The 19,933-nt window shown below is 37.1% G+C and overlaps 6 protein-coding genes across 6 annotated transcripts; 1 reads left to right on the forward strand and 5 right to left on the reverse strand. All coding sequences in view use genetic code 12, as the record gives it.

The window, feature by feature from the left end:
* Positions 1 to 122: 122 nt before the first annotated feature.
* CANMA_002235 (uncharacterized protein) lies at positions 123 to 6,518 on the reverse strand (the record flags this gene model as incomplete). Its single annotated transcript, XM_051814281.1, has 1 exon — positions 123 to 6,518. One exon carries the CDS (start codon positions 6,516 to 6,518, stop codon positions 123 to 125), a length of 6,396 nt encoding a protein of 2,131 aa, XP_051672311.1.
* A 165-nt stretch (positions 6,519 to 6,683) lies between these two features.
* Positions 6,684 to 7,589, reverse strand: CANMA_002236 (uncharacterized protein; the record flags this gene model as incomplete). The annotated part of the gene is made up of 1 exon (XM_051814282.1): positions 6,684 to 7,589. One exon carries the CDS (start codon positions 7,587 to 7,589, stop codon positions 6,684 to 6,686), a length of 906 nt encoding a protein of 301 aa, XP_051672312.1.
* Positions 7,590 to 7,765: 176 nt separating this feature from the next.
* On the reverse strand, positions 7,766 to 9,037 carry LAG1 (sphingosine N-acyltransferase; the record flags this gene model as incomplete). The annotated part of the gene is made up of 1 exon (XM_051814284.1): positions 7,766 to 9,037. The coding sequence occupies one exon, from the start codon at positions 9,035 to 9,037 to the stop codon at positions 7,766 to 7,768; it is 1,272 nt and encodes a 423-aa protein (XP_051672313.1).
* Positions 9,038 to 10,734: 1,697 nt separating this feature from the next.
* Positions 10,735 to 12,285, forward strand: HSE1 (ESCRT-0 subunit protein; the record flags this gene model as incomplete). The annotated part of the gene is made up of 1 exon (XM_051814285.1): positions 10,735 to 12,285. The coding sequence occupies one exon, from the start codon at positions 10,735 to 10,737 to the stop codon at positions 12,283 to 12,285; it is 1,551 nt and encodes a 516-aa protein (XP_051672314.1).
* A 749-nt stretch (positions 12,286 to 13,034) lies between these two features.
* CANMA_002239 (uncharacterized protein) lies at positions 13,035 to 13,814 on the reverse strand (the record flags this gene model as incomplete). The annotated part of the gene is made up of 1 exon (XM_051814286.1): positions 13,035 to 13,814. The coding sequence occupies one exon, from the start codon at positions 13,812 to 13,814 to the stop codon at positions 13,035 to 13,037; it is 780 nt and encodes a 259-aa protein (XP_051672315.1).
* A 290-nt stretch (positions 13,815 to 14,104) lies between these two features.
* Positions 14,105 to 19,315, reverse strand: CANMA_002240 (putative ubiquitin-protein ligase; the record flags this gene model as incomplete). Its single annotated transcript, XM_051814287.1, has 1 exon — positions 14,105 to 19,315. One exon carries the CDS (start codon positions 19,313 to 19,315, stop codon positions 14,105 to 14,107), a length of 5,211 nt encoding a protein of 1,736 aa, XP_051672316.1.
* Between the last annotated feature and the right edge of the window lie 618 nt (positions 19,316 to 19,933).

A 19,933-nucleotide genomic window follows, 5' to 3' on the forward strand; every position in this document is an offset into this window, starting at 1 on the left:
AGCACGCGAATGGAACTACCCAGACGCATCAACTACTCTGACACACCAATTAGATTTCGAAAAATAGTATCCTACACAAGACTTGTTAGCATGGTATTTCTATTGATAAGCTGGTACTTCGCCTATACAAATGTTTTCAATTCTATTTGTGGGTCTGTTCCTCTTTCCAGCAAAGTTTCCCCCTTCAACTTCAAAAGCTTCTCCGCCAGCACCTTCTGTGATGGGGTCAAGTATTTATTGACAACCTCTTTAAACACAGACGAATCCTGCTTGATCAAAAATAGGAGCTTGTCACGTGTGTATAGCTTATCCTCGACTTCACTTTTAATCAATATTGGTAGCAAAAGAGAGTACATTGCCGTCAACTTTCTTTTGTCGTCTACCAAATTTTTGGAGTACAAGATCAATATCTCAAGTGATAGTTTGGAGCTGATACCTGCGTGTGAATTAACACCTGTTACATTACTAACGAGGTCAGCTATCAAATCTTTCAACACAAGGTCAGTGTGCGTCCTGTTTTGCTGAATAAGGGATTTGATGCATTGTAAGCTTAACGAGGCCGTTTTTTCATCCAGCAATAGTTGAAGTAAGCCCTTACTTAATTGTCTTGATTTCTCAGCATCTAGTTGTATATCTCCACATGTCACAAGCACGACCGTAGTCAAGATTGTATAATTTTCCTCGGCATTGATGGTGTAAAACTTTGAAACAACGACATAAAACGGCGTGACAAAATCAGTACCAAGCTGCTTGCTGTCTGTAACCACCTGTTTCAAATATGGAAGAATAACCGAAATCAAAAACACCTTTTTGCTCTCATAAACCTTGGCAAAAATATAAAGGAGACACGAATATAGGTCCTTCTTTACAACATCTGGGAATAAAGTAATCATCTTGACCAAATTCTCAAATGTCTTTTTCAAAATTAATAGATTTGGTGCTCCTTCGGCATTTTTAAGTAATGCATCATAATTATCTGAGCTATTATCAAAATCAGACTTGAGGAAAGGCAAGATTCTGAATAAAGGTATCATTGTGACTCTAATTAGTTCAAACAATTTATCAAACCCGGACTCCAAATCAGACTGATGAGATGATATATAAGTACGGAATGCTGCCTCCATGCTGTCCAATAACAAACACTGGGTTTCTGCATCCTCCTCGACCAAAATCAATCGATCAACAACATCAATCAACTCGCCAAAAATGTGGTCATTGAACAACAAGTCAACCAAGCTGCTTATGCGCATCAACTTACCCAACGACTTTAAGATGGGCACAACATTTCTGTTCTTAATCAACGACTCAATGCATTGGCTGAATAATATAAAGAAAAAGTTTTCACCATCTCCTGAAAGTGAATCATTGATCAAAGTGAAATTTGTTTCCGTTTCCAAACTCAAGACAGTCACCAAATTAATCCAATAGTTGCCGTAAATCTCAAGCTCTCTGCTTGAAGATTCACTGTATTTAACAATAGAAAACTCCCTCAAAGATAATATCCACAACGAAATCAACAATTCAGAATACCTTTCCAAAACCTCTTCAAAATCCACTTCATTCTGGTCGGCTTCCTCATAGGCTTCAATTCTCAACAATGCCCAACAATTCAAAATAGCCAACTGGATACTCTTCTTACCAAACTCGGACATATCTTCCAAAAACCCAAATTTCAAATACTTATTAGATGAAACCTCCTCCAATAGCTGTATCAATGTTTTCAAAATTCTTTGCTTGGAGTAATACTTGATACGGGGTAAATTAATGAAATTCGAAGACACACCAATGGCATGGATAATTACCTTGTAGTCATTGCCCGGGGTAAAACAGGGAACCAAAGCACTGATTATTTGAGCTTGTTGCTGTTCTAGAATCGATGTAGATGGGTACAATGGATCTTCAATATCACCAAACAATTCCAACGCCGAGTTCAACAAGTCGAGGCCTTTCAATTTCAAGTCAAGAATTGGCGAAGTAGAACCCAAGAATGAAAGCTTGACAATTTCAGCAATTTTGCTCTTTAGCCGCTCAACTAATTTGGGATTCTTGTACGCCAACGATAACAAATGATTCAATGCATCGTAAATAAACAATCTAAATTTCAACGTGATTGGTTCGTTTTTCTCCATCTTTTCTTCGTCTTCATCCACAATGACTTCATTTTCTTCATCTTTAAAATCGACGACATTACTCTTGTTGTGTTTCTTTTGTCGCTGGCTCAATGGTAAAAGCTTTTGCTGATAATTCGATTCAAGAAATGGATCAACCAATTTCTTCATACTCGACTTGAGCAAGGTGTTTAATGTGTTAAACCAGTTCTTGTCCAAACTGCACTCCATCCAAAGCAAAACGAGTCGCTCCAATTCAGGACATGGAATTATATTCATCGATACCCAAAACAAGTACTCAGTCTCTTGGGAAATTATCCCAACACCAAATATCTTTACAAGTTCGTAGTAACAACTGTAGGCGGAAGAATATAAATCAAAACTTGTTGTGAACGGAAATATTGAATCAGTATTTAACGAAGTTGGAGAAACACTGGCTATTGCAATCTTTAGATTTTTGGAAATGATCAAGTTCAACAACTTTGTAAACACACCAATCTCACCTTCAATTAAATTGGAGTCAAATATAATCAACTCTTTGAAGAGCTCCATCAATTGTTGATACACTTTGATGTAGTCATCCAATGTAGCTAATCCGATGCCGTAGCTTAATGCTACAATAAGATTCCTCAATCCAACCTTGTCGCGATATTGCCATTCCCTCAATGCTGGCCCCAATGATGTAATGATTAATTGCAACAATTTTGCCATTACTCCAACTGAGCCAAATCTAGTTTTAAGATTGACCAACACTTTATTATTGAGATCATAACCGAAACTATTATTCAAGTAATTGTTGAAAAGCTTGTCCAAAATATGTGGTGCCAATGATGACATGTCCGAGCTTGTTTCGAAAATCTGTACAAGACCTTGCAAAACAAAGTAGTAGATAACAGGATTTGGGTCATTGACTAATTGGGCTAAAATGTGGTATGTTTCCTTAAACCCGATTTTGCGCCTTAAATAAATATTAGTCAATGAAAGCACCGAAAAGCCTCTCTGGAAAGGATTTTCATCAGTGACAACATCATTTGTAAGATTAGTTATAACTCCGTGAACATCGTCCTTATCTATAAGGAGTGAAATTAGTCCCAAGGTCTCGGCATTCATAACAATAAGGTCAGCATTCCTGAGACTGACCTTCTTGATCACGTCAATCAAGGTTGAAGCAACACCAATCTCTAACGTCAACTCCTTCTCCGACATTGTTCTAACCACGCCATGCATAGCAATTGATACATTCAACATAATAGCTTTCAATCTTAATACATCAACTTGATGCGCCGTGAGTGAATTCCGAATTTGTTCCAACAACGAAAATTGAATCTTGCTCGTCAAGTGAGCAAACAGTGTTTCAAATAAATCTATGGCAAGATCGACCAACGAAGTCATAAGCATGGAAGAAGGTTCACCAGTCAAGGGCATATCACTAGTCACGAAATCGTTTGGATCAAAAATGACCGACTGAGTTGTAGAAGAAAGCGCAACTCGTTCAAAACAGTGGAACCAATATGACGCTTCTTTGTTCTTATGCAATGCAAAAACACCTTCTGCTTCAGCTGATGAATGGGTTAGAGCATTTGCTGATTTCGCTCTAAATGGCCATTTGCTAGTCAAGCCAAAACTGTAGTTGTAGTCCTCATTGAAATAGTTTATCGACTCGTCAATCGCATTTGCATGCGACGATGGATACTTTAGTTTATTCTTTGTTGACTTATCACTCTCGGTAGAGAGATTTCTCGAAAATATTCTGTGATCACTGAAAATTTTGATGAGGAAAATAACCAAATTAGAATTTATTTCACTTTTAAGGGAGCTGGCAATCTCCTTGTAACTCTGTAAAATCACTTTTTTGCTGTAAAACACCAAGCTAACAATCATTTTTTCCGACGACAATTGCTTGTTGAAGGAATGATTGGAATATAGTATATTGTTAAGAAGGTTGGGATTGTAGTCGTAGTCATTGAAATAAGATGCGTTTAAAGTCGTCACCAAACTTACATTTTCAATATTACTCTCCAAATGTGACAAGTAATTGTATGACTTTGTCAATAAAAACAGAATTTGCTTAAATGACTCGGGAGTCAAATCGACCGACTTTAAATAATTGTGCAAACACACCAAGGCAAAAGCTCTCACTTTTAAATTCGAAATAACTTCATTTGTCTGATCATGTTGTCCTGACAAGTTAGAATTGACTGTGTTGCCAAGAAACTGCGACGTAAGTAAGCTCTTCCAAAAAATCAAAAACTGCGACGAATTCAATTTAACATATTCGGAAAAGTTGTACAACGACACCAACGACGATAAAATTATCCAACAACTTGAATTTTTGATATTCGAGTTCCCACTGTGTTTTAAATTTTGGGTACAAAAACTCAATATTCTAACAATGATGGTATTTTGAAGTAATGCCGGGTCAGTTTGCTTGATTAAAGACAGCAAAGCCAACGAATAATTGAGAAGCCTCACCGATGAGATGCTGCATGTGTTGTGGTAACCCTTTGTGGATGTCTTATCGGAGTGCTTATGCTCTTGATCAACAAATTTAAATGCAAATAAGATCAACTGGTTGATTATAGCGGGATTGAATTTGGCATAAGTGAGCAATGTCTTTATGGCGTAGTTGCGGGTATAAAAGTTGACATTGGCAATTAGCGTAAACAACGTATTTTCTAAAAAGGACAACCCTCTAGCATCAGCGCTATTGGTCAATTCCAAATCATCGTCCATTTCATTTATACTATTTTTCTCCTCATCTTTAGATCTCTCCTCTGATGATTCTATGTCTACTCCGGAGGGAATTATGTGTTCAATAACGGACAAAACGAGACAAGCTTGATAAGGGTTTGTGTAAACGTTGATATCCGAACCAGTCGTTTTCCTCTTGGACAATTTCGTCGTCTTGAATCCAAATATCCTTGACTCCCTTTTTCTATCCCTATTCAACGACAATGGTTCAGTGCTTTCGCCATGTTGCGACTCAGACGGTTTATTAACATTGACATTCAATTTTGAGTACAAGTAACTTGCTAAAATATCACCAGCAGCAGAGCCAGTCTCCTTAACGATATAATCGAGAACTATCTTCCAATTTCTCAAGGTCTTGTTCCAATTTGTATCTTGAATGTGAATGGTATTGTTGTTGTCACAGGCCAAATCATCAAATTTCAAAAGTACCAACTGCAAAATGTTTGTCAAGTTGGTGGACAAGTATTCGGGGTTTTGGAATTGTTCCATTTGGATGTAGAATATAATACTGGCAGCTATGCTTGATTGCAAAAGGTTTCGTTCCAACAGGTTGTTAATAATGGCCTGGCTATCGTGATTAGCTATTGAATTTTTCTCCTTCTTTGTTTCTACTAATGGTTCCCCATTAATGTCTAGTTTGACAGACAAGCTTGTATCCCAGTTGTTTTGATCAGGTAATGGGTAAAACCTAATCAAATACTCAACCGGGTTGAAATTACCCGTTGGAATAAAATTTATGAGAACATTAGTTAACAAGTCTATACCAGCAACCCGTATTTCTTGAAGAGGGCTTGACAAACAATACTCAAAAACGTTTTCTTGTGTAGTTAGGATGTTCTGTTGAAAATGGTGCTGTTGTGACATGATTGCCTCTGGTTTCATTTTAGCTCCAGCAGAGCTAGAGCTAGCTGACGCTTCCAATAACGACTCATAGTGGCTAGATACACTCAAAACTAAAAGATTCTTGTGACACTGGGTGTAATTCCTCTTCATGAGTACTGTAGATGAGCATTTTTCATCCTCTATATCAAACGAGATGGTCTCTTGTAGAATCGACTTTGTGCTAATTTTGATCAACTTGCTGTACATTTTCTCGTCAATGTCTTGTTTAGTTGCATGCTTGGAAACTGAATACAACAAATAAACCAAATCGCTGTCGATATTTGGATCCTTTTTCAAAATCTTGTAAATCTGAGCCACGCAAAAGCTAATCAATGATCCCAATTGACTGGGGAAATGGTCAAATAGGTCAATAAGAATATTGATAGCCACTTTAGACAGTTGTCGCAAACTTCCATGCTCATCCAAATTCACATCATTCAACAACAGGTTAGCCATGTCGTAAGTTTTCGACGTTAGCACACGTAGTACAAGAACCAAGTTTCTCGAAACTAATTTAAACACATTCATTGATGACTGTACTTTGGGCTCTGGAGCAGCAGCACCAGCAGCAGTAGCATCTCCTTTCTTCTTTTTGGCAATTGGTTGTGGTTGTCTTTTTCTTTGTTCGTCTATAAGTTGGTTCATTTGATCGCGATAGGTGTGATAATCAGATTCGTTCAAGTCTTCCTCTTTGGAAAGCTTTCTGCTCATATCGACGAGGTAGGTGAATATTTCACCATTGTCGAACCTCTTGAGTATATCATTAAACGAATCCATTGATTATTTCGTTGAATGGAGGGGTTACTCAGTTGGCAAAGGAGGGAGAAAGAAAAAAAAAATGAAAACAGACAGCCTACGTGTTTTGGGGAATTTGCATGGTAGCAGTTATTCACTCTACAAAACTATTCACATTGAAAGCCAACTAACCCAACCTAACTAACCTCAATTCTGTCGTGGTGTTGCCTTTGGGCTTCCAGTAATGGAAGGTAACTGGGAGTATCGCTTGCTATAGGAAAGCCGTTTGGTTTTCTTGTGGGTGTTTATGTATGCCGATTCATCCAGAATTGTCAATATAGTCAGTGACGGTGCCTTTAAAGTAGACATTCTTTTTAAGCTGTCAGCTGATAGATCGTCCAGTCGATCTTGTTTGCCAAGGAATATGTCAATATCTCGGGTCAAGTTTTTAAGTTTCTGTAATGAATCTGATTTTTTCATTTTACTTTGTGAAGTCGTCGTATTGGTGACGTTTCGGAGGACATTCGGCGGTGGTGTACTTTTCAACACATCCTTCATACTAACAAACAGGGCATCACAATCCCTATGTTGGTCGGCTTCTAGTTGCTTAATTGTTTCCTGCAAATCATGAACTTGTATTTTATAGTTGGTTATATGCAATTGCCTCTCTGAATTTTGTCTTTTGGCCCTGTCTAATTCATCTTCTAGAATCGCCAACTTTTCTAGTAGCTCGTTGTTAAAAGTTTGTTGTACTTCGTATTTGTTGAGCATGATGCGATCCTGACTTTCCATCGAGGCGTTGGCAATTTCAATCTTGACTATCTTCTGCTGTAGACCCATGATTTCTTGATCCTTGTTTAATAGAAGATCCTGAAGCTTATCTAGTTCTTTACCGTGGTCTAAATTCTGTTGTCTTGATGTAAGTAATTGATTCTTTAAGCTGATGACTTGATCCTCGAGATTCATCTTTGTCGTTTCCAACTCTTGCAATTCATCCTCTAATGCCTTTTCTAGATCTTTACTTGACTCTTGGAACTCATTCAATATCGCTTCTGATTCTAATACCTTCTGTATTAGTTCATCCTTGCTTAAAGCTTGTAGTTTTGAAGACATGTGTGGCGAATGGTTTGTTGCTCTGTTTGTTTGTTTACACTTGGGATCATGCTGCGACAATTTTTGTTTTTTGATGCTTTTTTTGCATGTTGGACTCAGAGTCATATATACAGTCAATCGTGAAATGTGAAATGTGAAATATTTTAGAAAAATTAATTATTATTTAGCTATTTAGTCTATTGTTCCTTCTTTTCTTCTTCGTTGTTACTGCTATCTTCCTCTTCGTCCTCATCGTCACTTCTTTCATCCTTTTGTTCTCCAGAAAAGACATATCTGGATAAAATTCTCAAAATCAAGAATAACCAGTAAATATTGACCAACTGCAAAGCAAAGATTAAAAAGAAGGTGATTGGTTGTGAGATATAACACTTATATTGTTGAGTTTCCCAATTCAACTCCCATTCACCAACGGTTTTGAACTCGGTTAAAACCGACCACAAGATTTTCAAATTGATATAGTGTCTCAAATAAATCCATACACCAATGAAAAATACGAAAAATGGTCCCGTCAACTTTGAATCCAAATAGTTTAGCGTTTTCGACAAAGCCAACCAGAAATCAGACACATCCATTGTGATAAAAACTTCAATACCAATCCATGTAAAATGGAATCTATACGAACACCAAATTAAAGCAATAGTGATGATATGGTGCAACACCAATTCAAAAAAGTCCTTTCTTGGTTTTTCCAATTGTAAAACAAGAATGACCGATTGCTGGACCCAGAATGCTGCTTGACCCAAGTAGAAAACTTTAAAGTAAATTTCATGGGTCTTGTGTGGGTATTCAAGGTACATTGGTGTTGTTTCAAAAAACCATAATGGGGTTCTCGACATGATCCATAAACCAATAGGACCACTCAATCCATAGTAGAACATAGCATAAGTCTGTTCCAAAAACCTCTTTTGTTTAGCTTCTTTTTTAACACCAAGATAATTACTAATGGGTCTCAAAACACAGCACATCATAAATTCCCTTAAAAAAGTGAAAAAAATTGCATAGAATCCAACAAATTTGAAGTCATTGGCCCCCTTTCCATACTGGTCAGTTCCCGGGATGTGATATGATGGAACAATCATATCTTGCAAAAACTTGTGAGTTTTCCCCGTTGGACTGGAAAGGAAAAACGTTCCAAAAGCAGCCACCAAAACCAAAAGGGGAACAATCCAAGTTTGTCTATAAACCAACTCTCTAAACCCAATTAAAAGGTGGTTTGCAATACCCCAATCGGACTTGGTTTCACGCTTTAATTCAGCTCTTCTAGCACTGGATCTTCTTCTTGAAGCCTTGGTAGTATCCATAGTTGACAACGAAGGTGAAGTATCCCCCACAGGTATCCTACCTACCGATGAAGTTGAACGATGGCGATGTTGTTGTTGTGGCAGTGGTGATGTTGGCGACAAATGTCCTTCTTTCTTTGCTGAAGTTGAAGATGCCGAGGAACTCATACTTCAAATAAACAGTAAATAAAAAAAAAGAAAAAAGGAAATGGAGTAGACTGTCTATTCTCTTGAAATACCAAGGTACACTTTGATAGAATAAACACAGATGAGAAATATGTACTTTGTTTTATAAGAAAAAAAAAAAAGTAAGTGTGTTGGTGTGTGTGTTAGTGTGTTAGTGTGTATGTGGTGTATACTAACAGATGTCAGATATTGAGAAAAGGAGAGATGAAAATTTTTGTTGTTTTTGTTTTTTTTTAGGAGGAGAGAAAAATAAAAAAAAAAATAAAAACAACAACAAGAACAACAAAAACACCAATTTGTAAAAGTATATCGTGTATATCGTTTATTATTTAATAGTAATAGTGGTAATAGTAGTAATAGTAGTAATAGTAGTAATAAGAATAATAATAAACAATTTACGTATACATCACAAAAGATAGAGAATATTTTAGTGAGAGACAGAGAGAGATCCTTTTTAATTTTCATATATTACACTAAATACCAAATTACACTTTAATCAGTTTTTGAACTAGTCAGTAAGTAATTTCATTTACTTACAATAACACAATAACACACCAACACACCAACACAACCACTTAGTTTATACCCTATTTAGTTATTATCCTTTTCGTTTTTCTTTATATAACGAACTGTATTGGCCTACAATTACATCATCAATTGTGATTTTTGATATTTTTTTTCAGTCAAAATTCAATTGTTTTTTGGCAGGTAACATAACCACGACTGTTTTATGATATACAGTATATAATAAGAGAACAAGAAAGGGTCTAATAGAAAAAATGGAAGCAATGGCTTCAAAGAGGCCATTAAAGCCATATACTACTTTAATTTTCTTAACAAGATACTATTGGGACCTGTTTTAACACTGATTAACAATATTTTATTGTAATTGTAAAAAATGCTTTTAGTTCTGAGATATAGGGGTAGTTAGTTCGTTTGTTCCTGCGGTGGCTCAGACAAAACTCTCACATGACATCATCTTCTTCATCTGCATCTCCATCACAAGACTAATTGTTATTGTTGTAGTCTCCGCTAGAGAAATCAAAACAACAGCAAAATTGAAACACAAAATAAAACATCTCTAAAAGTGAGCATGAAAATAGGAGAGAATTTTGAGCTACCAACTGTCTCAATAATTTTCTATGGGATACATTGCTATGTGTTTTTAAGAGCCATCAACTTAGTAATTGTAGAACAGGTGGCAGCTTTACAAGTTTTACTCTACATAAATATTAAATAACTATGCCCTTTCTTTTTGATTATCTTGTCGTTCATTTCAGTTTCAACCAGATCAGATGGAGTTCACATTCATTTCCCCCTTCCCCCTGCCAATTTGAACTACATTGAGATGAAAATCTTGCAAAATGAAACATGTCTTTTTGGTTGCAAGTTGAACTTCCTTCAATGGACTTCCATTTTCATTGTGGTCGCTCATGCCAGGCTTACTTATGGTTTTAAGCATTAACTATTTTGCAACCAAATTTAAATTTGTATAGTACTGCATACAATGTGTGGAAATAAAAAAGCGATATAGCTTTAAACATCATTCGAAAGGAAACAAAATCAGCAAAGTGGCAATATCACCTTTTGGACTCAAATATACTTAACCACACACACACACACACTAACACTAACACTAACACACACTAACACTAACACTAACACACACTAACACAACCATGACCTCATTAGATGCATTAATAAATAAGGCTACTGACCCTACACTTACATCAGATAATTGGCAATACATTCTTGATGTGTGTGATAAGATATCATCTAACCCTGAATTGGAAACTAATAGAGCCGTCAATTTATTGAAAACAAAAATCACATCTACAAAGGATGCAAATACAATCTTGAGATCATTATCGTTGCTCGTATCGATAGCTGAAAATTGCGGTTCTCGAATGAAACAAGAGATTGCCAGTAAATCTTTTCTACAAGACTGTCTTATCAAAAAATTGCTGGACAAGAAATTACACATTACTGTCAAATACAGAATAATTGAAGTGCTTGAACAATTGAACAAGAGCTTCAAGTCTGATCCATCATTGAAACCAATGAATGATGCATACAATTTAGTAAAGACCGATTATCCACAATATTTTAAAGCCCAACAAGGTCCTAGTAAGCCGGCAAAGCAAGAAAGAACACAACAGGATAAGAACAAGGAAGATGAAGAGTTACAACGAGTATTGAAAGTGTCATTGCAGGAGTATGAGAATGAGCAGAATTTAAAGAAACAATATTTAAACAACAAGCCCTTGCCAGAGTCAAGGGGTGGTGATCAACTGCAACAACCGCAAGGTCAACAACGAGCTGCATCTCCGGCCGCATCGGAAGAAGCACAGACGGTAGCAACAGTATCAAAAGTTAGAGCTTTGTATGATTTGATATCGTATGAGGAGGATGAACTCTCATTCAGGAAAGGGGATGTGATTACTGTTATTGAGTCAGTTTATAGAGATTGGTGGAGAGGATCATTACCCAACGGGAAAATTGGGATTTTTCCTTTGAACTATGTGACTCCAATAGTAAACAAGTCGCCACAGGAGTTGGCACGAGAACATGAATTGGAGAATAAATTGTTGAATGTGGATCAGAAACAAATTGATCGGTTATTAGCTATTTTGTCTACTAATGACATATCACTGATCAATGAAGATGAAGTCACTGAGCTATACAATAATGTTATATCGTCAAGAATTCAATTGGGTAGCCTTATAGATAAGTACAGTGTTCGTCAAGAAGAATTGGGTGTATTGAATACCCAATTGAACTCCGAAGTCAAGTCATATAATGAGTTGTTGGATAAGCTGATTAGTAATAGGTCAAAACAAGGTAATGGAAGTACATACAGCCAACTTCCATATCCTGCTGCGTCGCATACGGTACCGCAGATACTCCCACAACAACAACAACAACAACAGCCGCAGGCACTAGAACCAACTCACTTGCAGTATCAACAACAAGCAACAGGTCCACAATCTCAGTATCATCATCCATCCTTGCAGCAACCTACGGGACAACAACAGCAGTACAATCATATTGCCCAATCACAGTCACACCCACAGCAACAGCAACAACAACCACCAGCTTCGCAACCACAGTATCAGCAGAATACAGGTTACAATGCTCAATTTAGTGGTCAACAGTTTCCCCCATACCCCAATCCTCAACATATAAACCAACAAAACACTAGCGCTGGTTTTGGTAACTCTGGATATTAGTGTATAGGATGTAGACTTTAATTGAAACACATCCATCATTTACGAATTTAGTTTCTTGTACAGGTATATTGCAAGACCTTCATACCTTTATTACACCGGAGAGCGAAAGCGCAGAAGGACAAAATGAAAAGCCAAGAAAAAAGAAAAGAAAAGCACGTACTGCCCTGTGGTCATCTGTTGAGAACCTTTAAAGAACTTCCCTTTCCAGCAAACTCAACAGAAAGCAACCACTATATATCCACCCCACCTCACTTCATATAATGAGCAGCAACCTTTACTCCCACCGCGAACAACAAAACAACCAAAAATTCGAACAGCTAGCCAACACATTACATCAATTTAGAACAACAGTAAACAATGATATACATGATTCAATAGAACAAGAATCGGGGCTTTTACATCAATTGAATGAAAACTTCTCTAGTTTGATGCAACTGGTTAAACAGACACTGGGTAATTTGACCAATGTGATGAATAGAAATGCTGGGTTGACAAGGATTGTGGGGATCATTTTGTTGGCGTTTTTTGTTGTTTGGATGTTGTTTAAATTGTTTTAGATGGCGGAAATGATGTTGGTGAGGATGGTGTCTATCATCTGTCCTTGGTTATGGAGTTACTAATACAAGTTAGAAGTCAACCCTTATTTATTTACGAGAAATTAAAACATAACATAACAGAACAGAACAGAACAGAATAAAACAAAACAAAACTAACAATTCAATCAAATCAAATCTTAAAGATCAAAACATTTACTTCTTATTGACTACATCCGAACCTAATCTATAGTTTCCAATAGCACTACCCCAATTAATCTTAGACCTAGTCACCGGCAACAATCTTCTCAAATTCTTAAACGATTGTTGATTCAAATGTTGAAACTGGTCAATCAATTTCAATTCAATAGCATTATCAGCTTGATTTATAAAATTAACGACATCACTAGCACTTGTCATACCAGTACCAGATACATCAGCCTCATTGTATTTCAAACGCACATTGCCGTCTTCAAAATAATGAATATCTAAATCAATCGCACCTGTGATTTTATCACCATTGATCTTGTATTGACTATGCCATATCCCTGTGTAAAAATTATCTTGATTTAATTTCTGACCAAGTATAATGATCGTATAAGCATCTTGCGATGATTCAGGAATGATGGTAAATGCATAATCCTGGAAATAATCATCGCCGTATTGTTGCAATTTCGAAACCAATTGCGAATCAACTGATACTTTAGGGGTATACGATTCAACATCAACAATCTCTTGCTTGGTTATATCAAAAGTAAATTTCTCTTCCTTGATGTAATCAATGTACTTGGATGAATGCGGGTCTTTGTTCAATGAGCTGATGATATAATCGGATACAGCTATAGGGTGGTTCTTGATATATGCTGCCAATGCATCGTCAATGGTGGATTTGGATGCACCGGATATAGTCTTTAACGATTGGATGACTTCGGGTAATTCGGTCGATGGGGCACTTTGGATCAATGATGTGATCAATTCTTCAAACTTGACTGACATTGTAGATGTGTTGTAAGTTGTGACGTAGTGGTTTGGAAGAATGAGGTCTTTATTCTCAGAGTGGTAATTGCATTCCCTTCGTTGACTCAAAAAAAAAGTCTCACTAATTACTACTACTTTTGACACACTAAAAAAAAAGAGTTAAAATATGAAAAGCCGCACGTCATTCAAATAATTTATAATATGCTATTTACCTCCGCTCCCCCTTCTTTCTCTTGCTCCAAACCAAAGAAACTAAATCTAAACATAAACATAAACATAAACATAAACCTAACCTTTACTTCTTCCCTCTACGACAACAAAAATGCCCCAGCTCCTTCTTTAACCGCTTGCAACAATTTGTCTCGCAAAACTTCCTTACTTGAATACTTGGGGATCTTTAAATAATTGGCACACGTCATAACACTAGGTAAATAATCATCATCCTTCAACCCATCTTCAGCGTGTTTTCGAACCACAGTCAATTCTGGACGTAACGCCTTAAACCCGCCAATGGGCAACTTGGGCGATCCAGTAAGAAATTGTAAAAATTGTCGCTTGTCTTCTAAATTGAAATCAATTAAAATATTGATCAAATCCTTGATTTCGGGTGAATCTTTATTATACCCGTGATTAGCAACAATTGCTGATGATAATGCATCAAACGACCAGTCTTCTTCACAATTGCCAAATAATTCAACCAATTCTTGCGGCGAAAATATAACCAACGAACTAATGGGAAACACTTTGGAAAATCCATCCATAAACGCCTTGGCTTGATGAATCACACCCGTAAATAAAGTATTTTCGAGAACTTTGGTAATGTAGAGCTCCAAATTATCGGCTTCAACTAATGTATCACTGCCATTTGGTATCAATTCGTATTTGGGGTACCCGGGTAATTCAAAATAAATTCCCAATTCGCCAACTGTGACACCATCAATTTCAATAAAATTTCTTTGCTCTTTAGGAACCGTGACATACGCATTAACATACTTTTGCAAATGCAGTAAAGACTTGGCCAATTCAGGATCAACCATTTTTAAATTCTGCAAGGAAACAATCTTTTTCATCACTTTTTGGTTCCATGGTTGTGATTGTGAAGTACTCTTTTGGTTTATAAGTTGCACCAACTTGAGAAAAACAGGATTGAAATTGAAATCAATAATCCTCGAATCCAACAAAGCCCGGGCAATAAACTTGCCTAGTGATGAAAAGAAATACAAAATCTTTTTCCCGTTCTCATTGTTAACCTGTTGTTTATCCATTGGAGATGGAAACAAGCCATTCTTATTCTCCACGTATCCATCACCATCACCATCGTACCTATTCTCATCTCTCCACAACTTCAACTTACGCTTGGAAAACTCCTTGGATACAGTTGAGTAAAACTCCAATGTTGGTCCTAGTCCAGATCCAACCTCATCAAAATATTCAATCTCCAAAATGCCCGGTGTCGTTCCATACATGCCCAACACTTTCAAAGCACTTTGCAACATCATCTTTCTCGAAATTCTCACCTTGTGTCTATTTGGTCTTCCCAATTGTGGTCTTTGATTATAAGCAGAATTGTTGCTTGTGCTCTCATTTCGTCTATTATCTTCGTAATCCTGGTTCGTTCTCAATTGCCATTGATGGATCAAACGAGAATAGCCAAACGATGTAGACTGGAAAAAGAATATCCGTGTTGCCAATGGGAATATAAACGGAAACTGTTTTGTCAAATGTATGCTCCATCCAGGTAATGTGCCACTAGCCACTACCAAAGGTTCTTCCAATTGTCTATTCAATTTCGCCGTTAATTTCCAATTGATGAAATCTTTGACGGGTACACTTCGCCTACCACCATGATGCACAAATGTGTTCATCTTAAACAAAGCTTTCAAAAGTTGTAAAACTCCAATTGTTGTCTCATCATAAGTGGTCAACTCAGAATCATCAACAGTACCATTGTAATTGCCAAAAACGTCTTCGTTACTCACTTCGCTACTAACTTTTCTAAAAGTTATTTGATGAACACCTGTCCAAATCTTTTTCGGATCAACAATTTCATCCGGCTTGATTTGAGCTGATCTATAGATGGCACCATATATGGTCGTTTCAAGAGGGATAACTTCACCATTAATCAAGAATTCCAAACTAAAATCAGATTTCTTGCCTTCTGCTTCTGCATCATCACTTGATCCTCTATTGGACCCCAAATTGCTCAACTGCTCCATAAATTGAAATCTCTGCTTTAAGAATGAAAGAATCGATTTAAATGTAGCTATGGCATGCACGGACACCACCATATTTTGCAAATTAGTTGGCATCTTGAGATCACCCAAATCACCATCTAAATTCAACTTTAACTTGATTTGATTTGCCATCAATGCTGCTTGTTGCTGGTCACGAGATGAAGCAGAGTGGTAGTTGTGACTTCCTGCTGAAACAATTTCAAACGATTCGGACCTCGTCAAAGCTTCAAGTAATTGATGTACCAACGATTTGGCATCGGAGCAATCATCAGTGAAAAACAAATCAATAAATGCACGGTAACAGGGACTAGATTCAAAAACATATTCCGAGTCATTGGAAGTCAACAAATCTGTCAACAGAGTAATAACTCCCGAAGAAATAAGCTCAAAACTTGAAATATGCACTTTCTTTGATGCACCTTGTAAGGAAAACTTGAACTGTTCCCAAACTTGTAACCACTGGTCATACGTAAACAATTTGGTAGTCCTTGTGTCAGATAAAATATCCTTTACTTGATACAATATTTGCATATGTTCAGATAGCTCACTACTTTGTGACATCTTTTCGTTATTGTATTCTTTGTTGATCTCTGATGCTGCTGCTTTAATTTTCAGATAGACGTCTTTAATTGAGGATCTAAACTCGTATTCCTTGGTGAACTCAACATCAATGTATTTGTTTGCAAATGAGGCCAGGAAATGATTCTGCGATGATTGCAAGCTTGACAACTTTTTTACAGACAAAGAGCTTTTCAAAATTAATGCAACATCCTTCATCAAACCTTCTCTTTCAAAGGGTTGTAAGTAAACGCTGGGGGCCTTTTTCAATAGAACATTTAGTATTTCTAATGCACTTAGCATCAACATTGTTGAGTTAAGGCTCTTGACATCCTCGGTGCGATTCGTAACCACCGGGTAATCTTCCTCATCATCTTCCTCTTCCTCTTCATCTTCTTCATCCCCATCCTCGTCATCTTCGTCTTCTTCATCTTCTTCGTCTTCCTCGTCTTCATGTTCTTCTTCATCGTCCTCTTCAATTTCACTCGTGCCATCATCCATCTCTTCGTCACTTCCATTATCATGTCTTCCCCCACTAGAAAGTTGATCTTGATTGTCATCAAAGTCTTCGAGATCACTGGTCCGCATATCAACATCCTCATCATGTTTCCGGGTATTCGATATTTGCTTCAACCCTTGCAAAACCTGCGGTTGATATTGATTAACAACGGAAGCCAAGAGCCCAGAAACAAGCTCATGATGCTTGACTTGTCCTAGTTGGGTCTCTTCTATAGAGTTGACAATTCGGTACAAGTTGATAAACCCTCTTCGCCTAATATCAACATCGGTTGTTGCTTGAATGCTGTAAATCAGAAAAGTCCAAATTTCGTTAACAAATTTCCAGTAATCGTCGTGAATGATCTCAGTACATAATTCAACTCTTTTGTGGTTTATGTTTTCTTTCTCCTCGTAATCTTCAAAGTCAGGTTTCAAGTAGAGTGCTTTTGAAGGTGGATAATTTATTGGCAACAAATAACCAACCAATGTCAAAAATTGAGACACTAGTTCCTTGGGAGCTGCCAACAACGCTTCGATTGAAACTGTGGCACCATCATCTTCTTGTTTCACTGCATCGCCTGACTTATTACCCCTCGATCTTGCAAACTTATTTAATGCCTTTACAATCATAGATCCAATGTCACAATCGCTCAATAAAATCTTGGAAACCTCAATGCTAACACTGGTTAATATTGTCAATGATCGGATCAAACTTAGGCATGAACTATAAGACAAAGCAACTTGTTCCGACTCGGCACTCGTGTTCAGCGACTTGTTGCAACTAACAAGAATGACATTAACCAATTCTTTGAAAAACAACTCTTTGCCTAAAAAGAGCTCATTCAAGTATTCGGGTTTATTTTTAAAGCACTCAATAATTCTTGCAATTGTGATCCAAGCATTTTCAACCACATTTTGGTCATTATGAGCTCTAACAACATCGGTTATACCATTGAATGCTTCCTTGACCTTTCCAAAGTTCGATATCGAAATATTGGTACAAGAATTGGACACAATACTTAAACACTTTCGTTGAGCATGCACAGTTAGAAAATCAAGATACTGTAAACAGGCTGTCAATCCGCTATTCAAAATAATACTGTTGTGTGAAATGGGGTCTCTTGAAATCATTTCAAGTGTCTGTAATGCTTGTTCGGTAAGGTCAATGTACTTTATCTCCAATAGCTTGTTGCACAATGCCGATACAGCATTATTGTTCAATGCATCATGGATGAAGTCTTGATTAACTTCTAAAAAGTTGTATAAGCAACGGCATGCCACCAAGTGTAATTCAAGTTCATCCTCTAGCTTTGGATCATCCATTATACTTACTAGACTTCTGGCCAATCTATTAGATGGTATCAAACGTTCAGCTGTTAAACCATTCATCATTAGCAAGTTTTCTGAAATTTGATTTAATGATTCAAGCATAATATAAGTATCCTCTCTCTGTTCCAAGTTATTGATGAGTGCTCCGATGTTCTCACCTTCGCTGGGGTTACCACCAAACATTACTCCACCACCCATTAATCTTTGCATGACATCAACAAACCCAGCAGGCCCATTTCCGCCGCCAATGCCACCTCCACTGCCTCTGCCGCTGCCACTGTCACCGTCGGCATCAGCATCTCCATTCGCTCTGTTAGCAGGAGCATCATTAGACGACTCACCTCTTCTTGCACCTGAAAGTGCACCAATTGCACGAAGAAATTCGGCCCGAGTATCATTCAAGTCCCTTTCTGTATGTTGTTCTTCGTTGGCACCAGAATCCCTTCTGTTGATGTAGTTGTTGTTGCCGGAATCACCTGATCCTGGGTTGATATCTGATATTCTTCTTGCCTGCATTAATTGACGTAAGAAATCTGCGGTTTCAAGCATTTCCAACTCCTCATCTGCATTGGGATCGTTGTGGGCCGAATCATCATCTTCGTCTTCGTCTTCGTCTTCATCCTCTGCGACAATTGCATCATTTTCAAAATCGTCGTCATCTATAGCGCTGCTATTGTCAGCTGCGACAATAGGATCCAGTGGTTCGATGGGCTCGTCATTAAGAAGTTGCTGTTGGCTTAGTTTCCTGTGCTGTGCTTGCTGTGAAAGTCGTAAGAGTGAATCATCTTCATCAGAAAGATGAGACTCGTCAAAATCGTTACCCGTCTCATTTTCAGACTTGTGGTTTGTTGCACTCTTCTCACTGTTGGAAGCCCTGTTAAACGTATTGTGGCTTGACATCCTTTAAGTTGTGTTGGGAAAAGTAGACGATCCTTTTGCAAATGTAGACTATGGGTCTGATAAGTTTCTATGGCAATGCTTCTTTGACTTAAGAAGTAGACTTTTCAAAGCAATAGAATAATGCAAATCAATCACTTTGTAGTGTGTATGTGTGTGTGTGTGTGTCACTTTGTTCTATTGCCTGCGATATACAATGTAGTATTTAGATACACTTTCACCCTTCAATAGTGTTTATTGCAACTGCTTCCTCTGTATCTTCTTTTCTCAAACCAACAAAAGTACTGTTATCCTAGTAAAGAGAAAGGTGGTGTGATGGTAGGGGGAAGTGGTTGTTGCAAATGAATATAAAATTAATTTTCTTTGTATAAGTTAAGGTACAATCAATATATATATTGAATTAAAGATCAAAGAAATTTTCCTTAAATTATTTTTGAACTTCTTTGTTTTGTCTCTCTTTATCTTTTTACTTTTTACTCTTTACTTTTTCAGTGTGGCAAAAATTAAAATAATCTTCATCATAACTTTTCAACAAAATAATGACAGGGAGAGAGATACATATATATATATATATATATATGGTGTTACGACATATAATGCAATTTACGACATCACGTGACC

Source organism: Candida margitis (assembly GCF_024628925.1).
Source record: "Candida margitis strain CBS 14175 chromosome Unknown scaffold2, whole genome shotgun sequence".
Lineage (NCBI taxonomy): Eukaryota > Fungi > Ascomycota > Pichiomycetes > Serinales > Debaryomycetaceae > Lodderomyces > Lodderomyces margitis.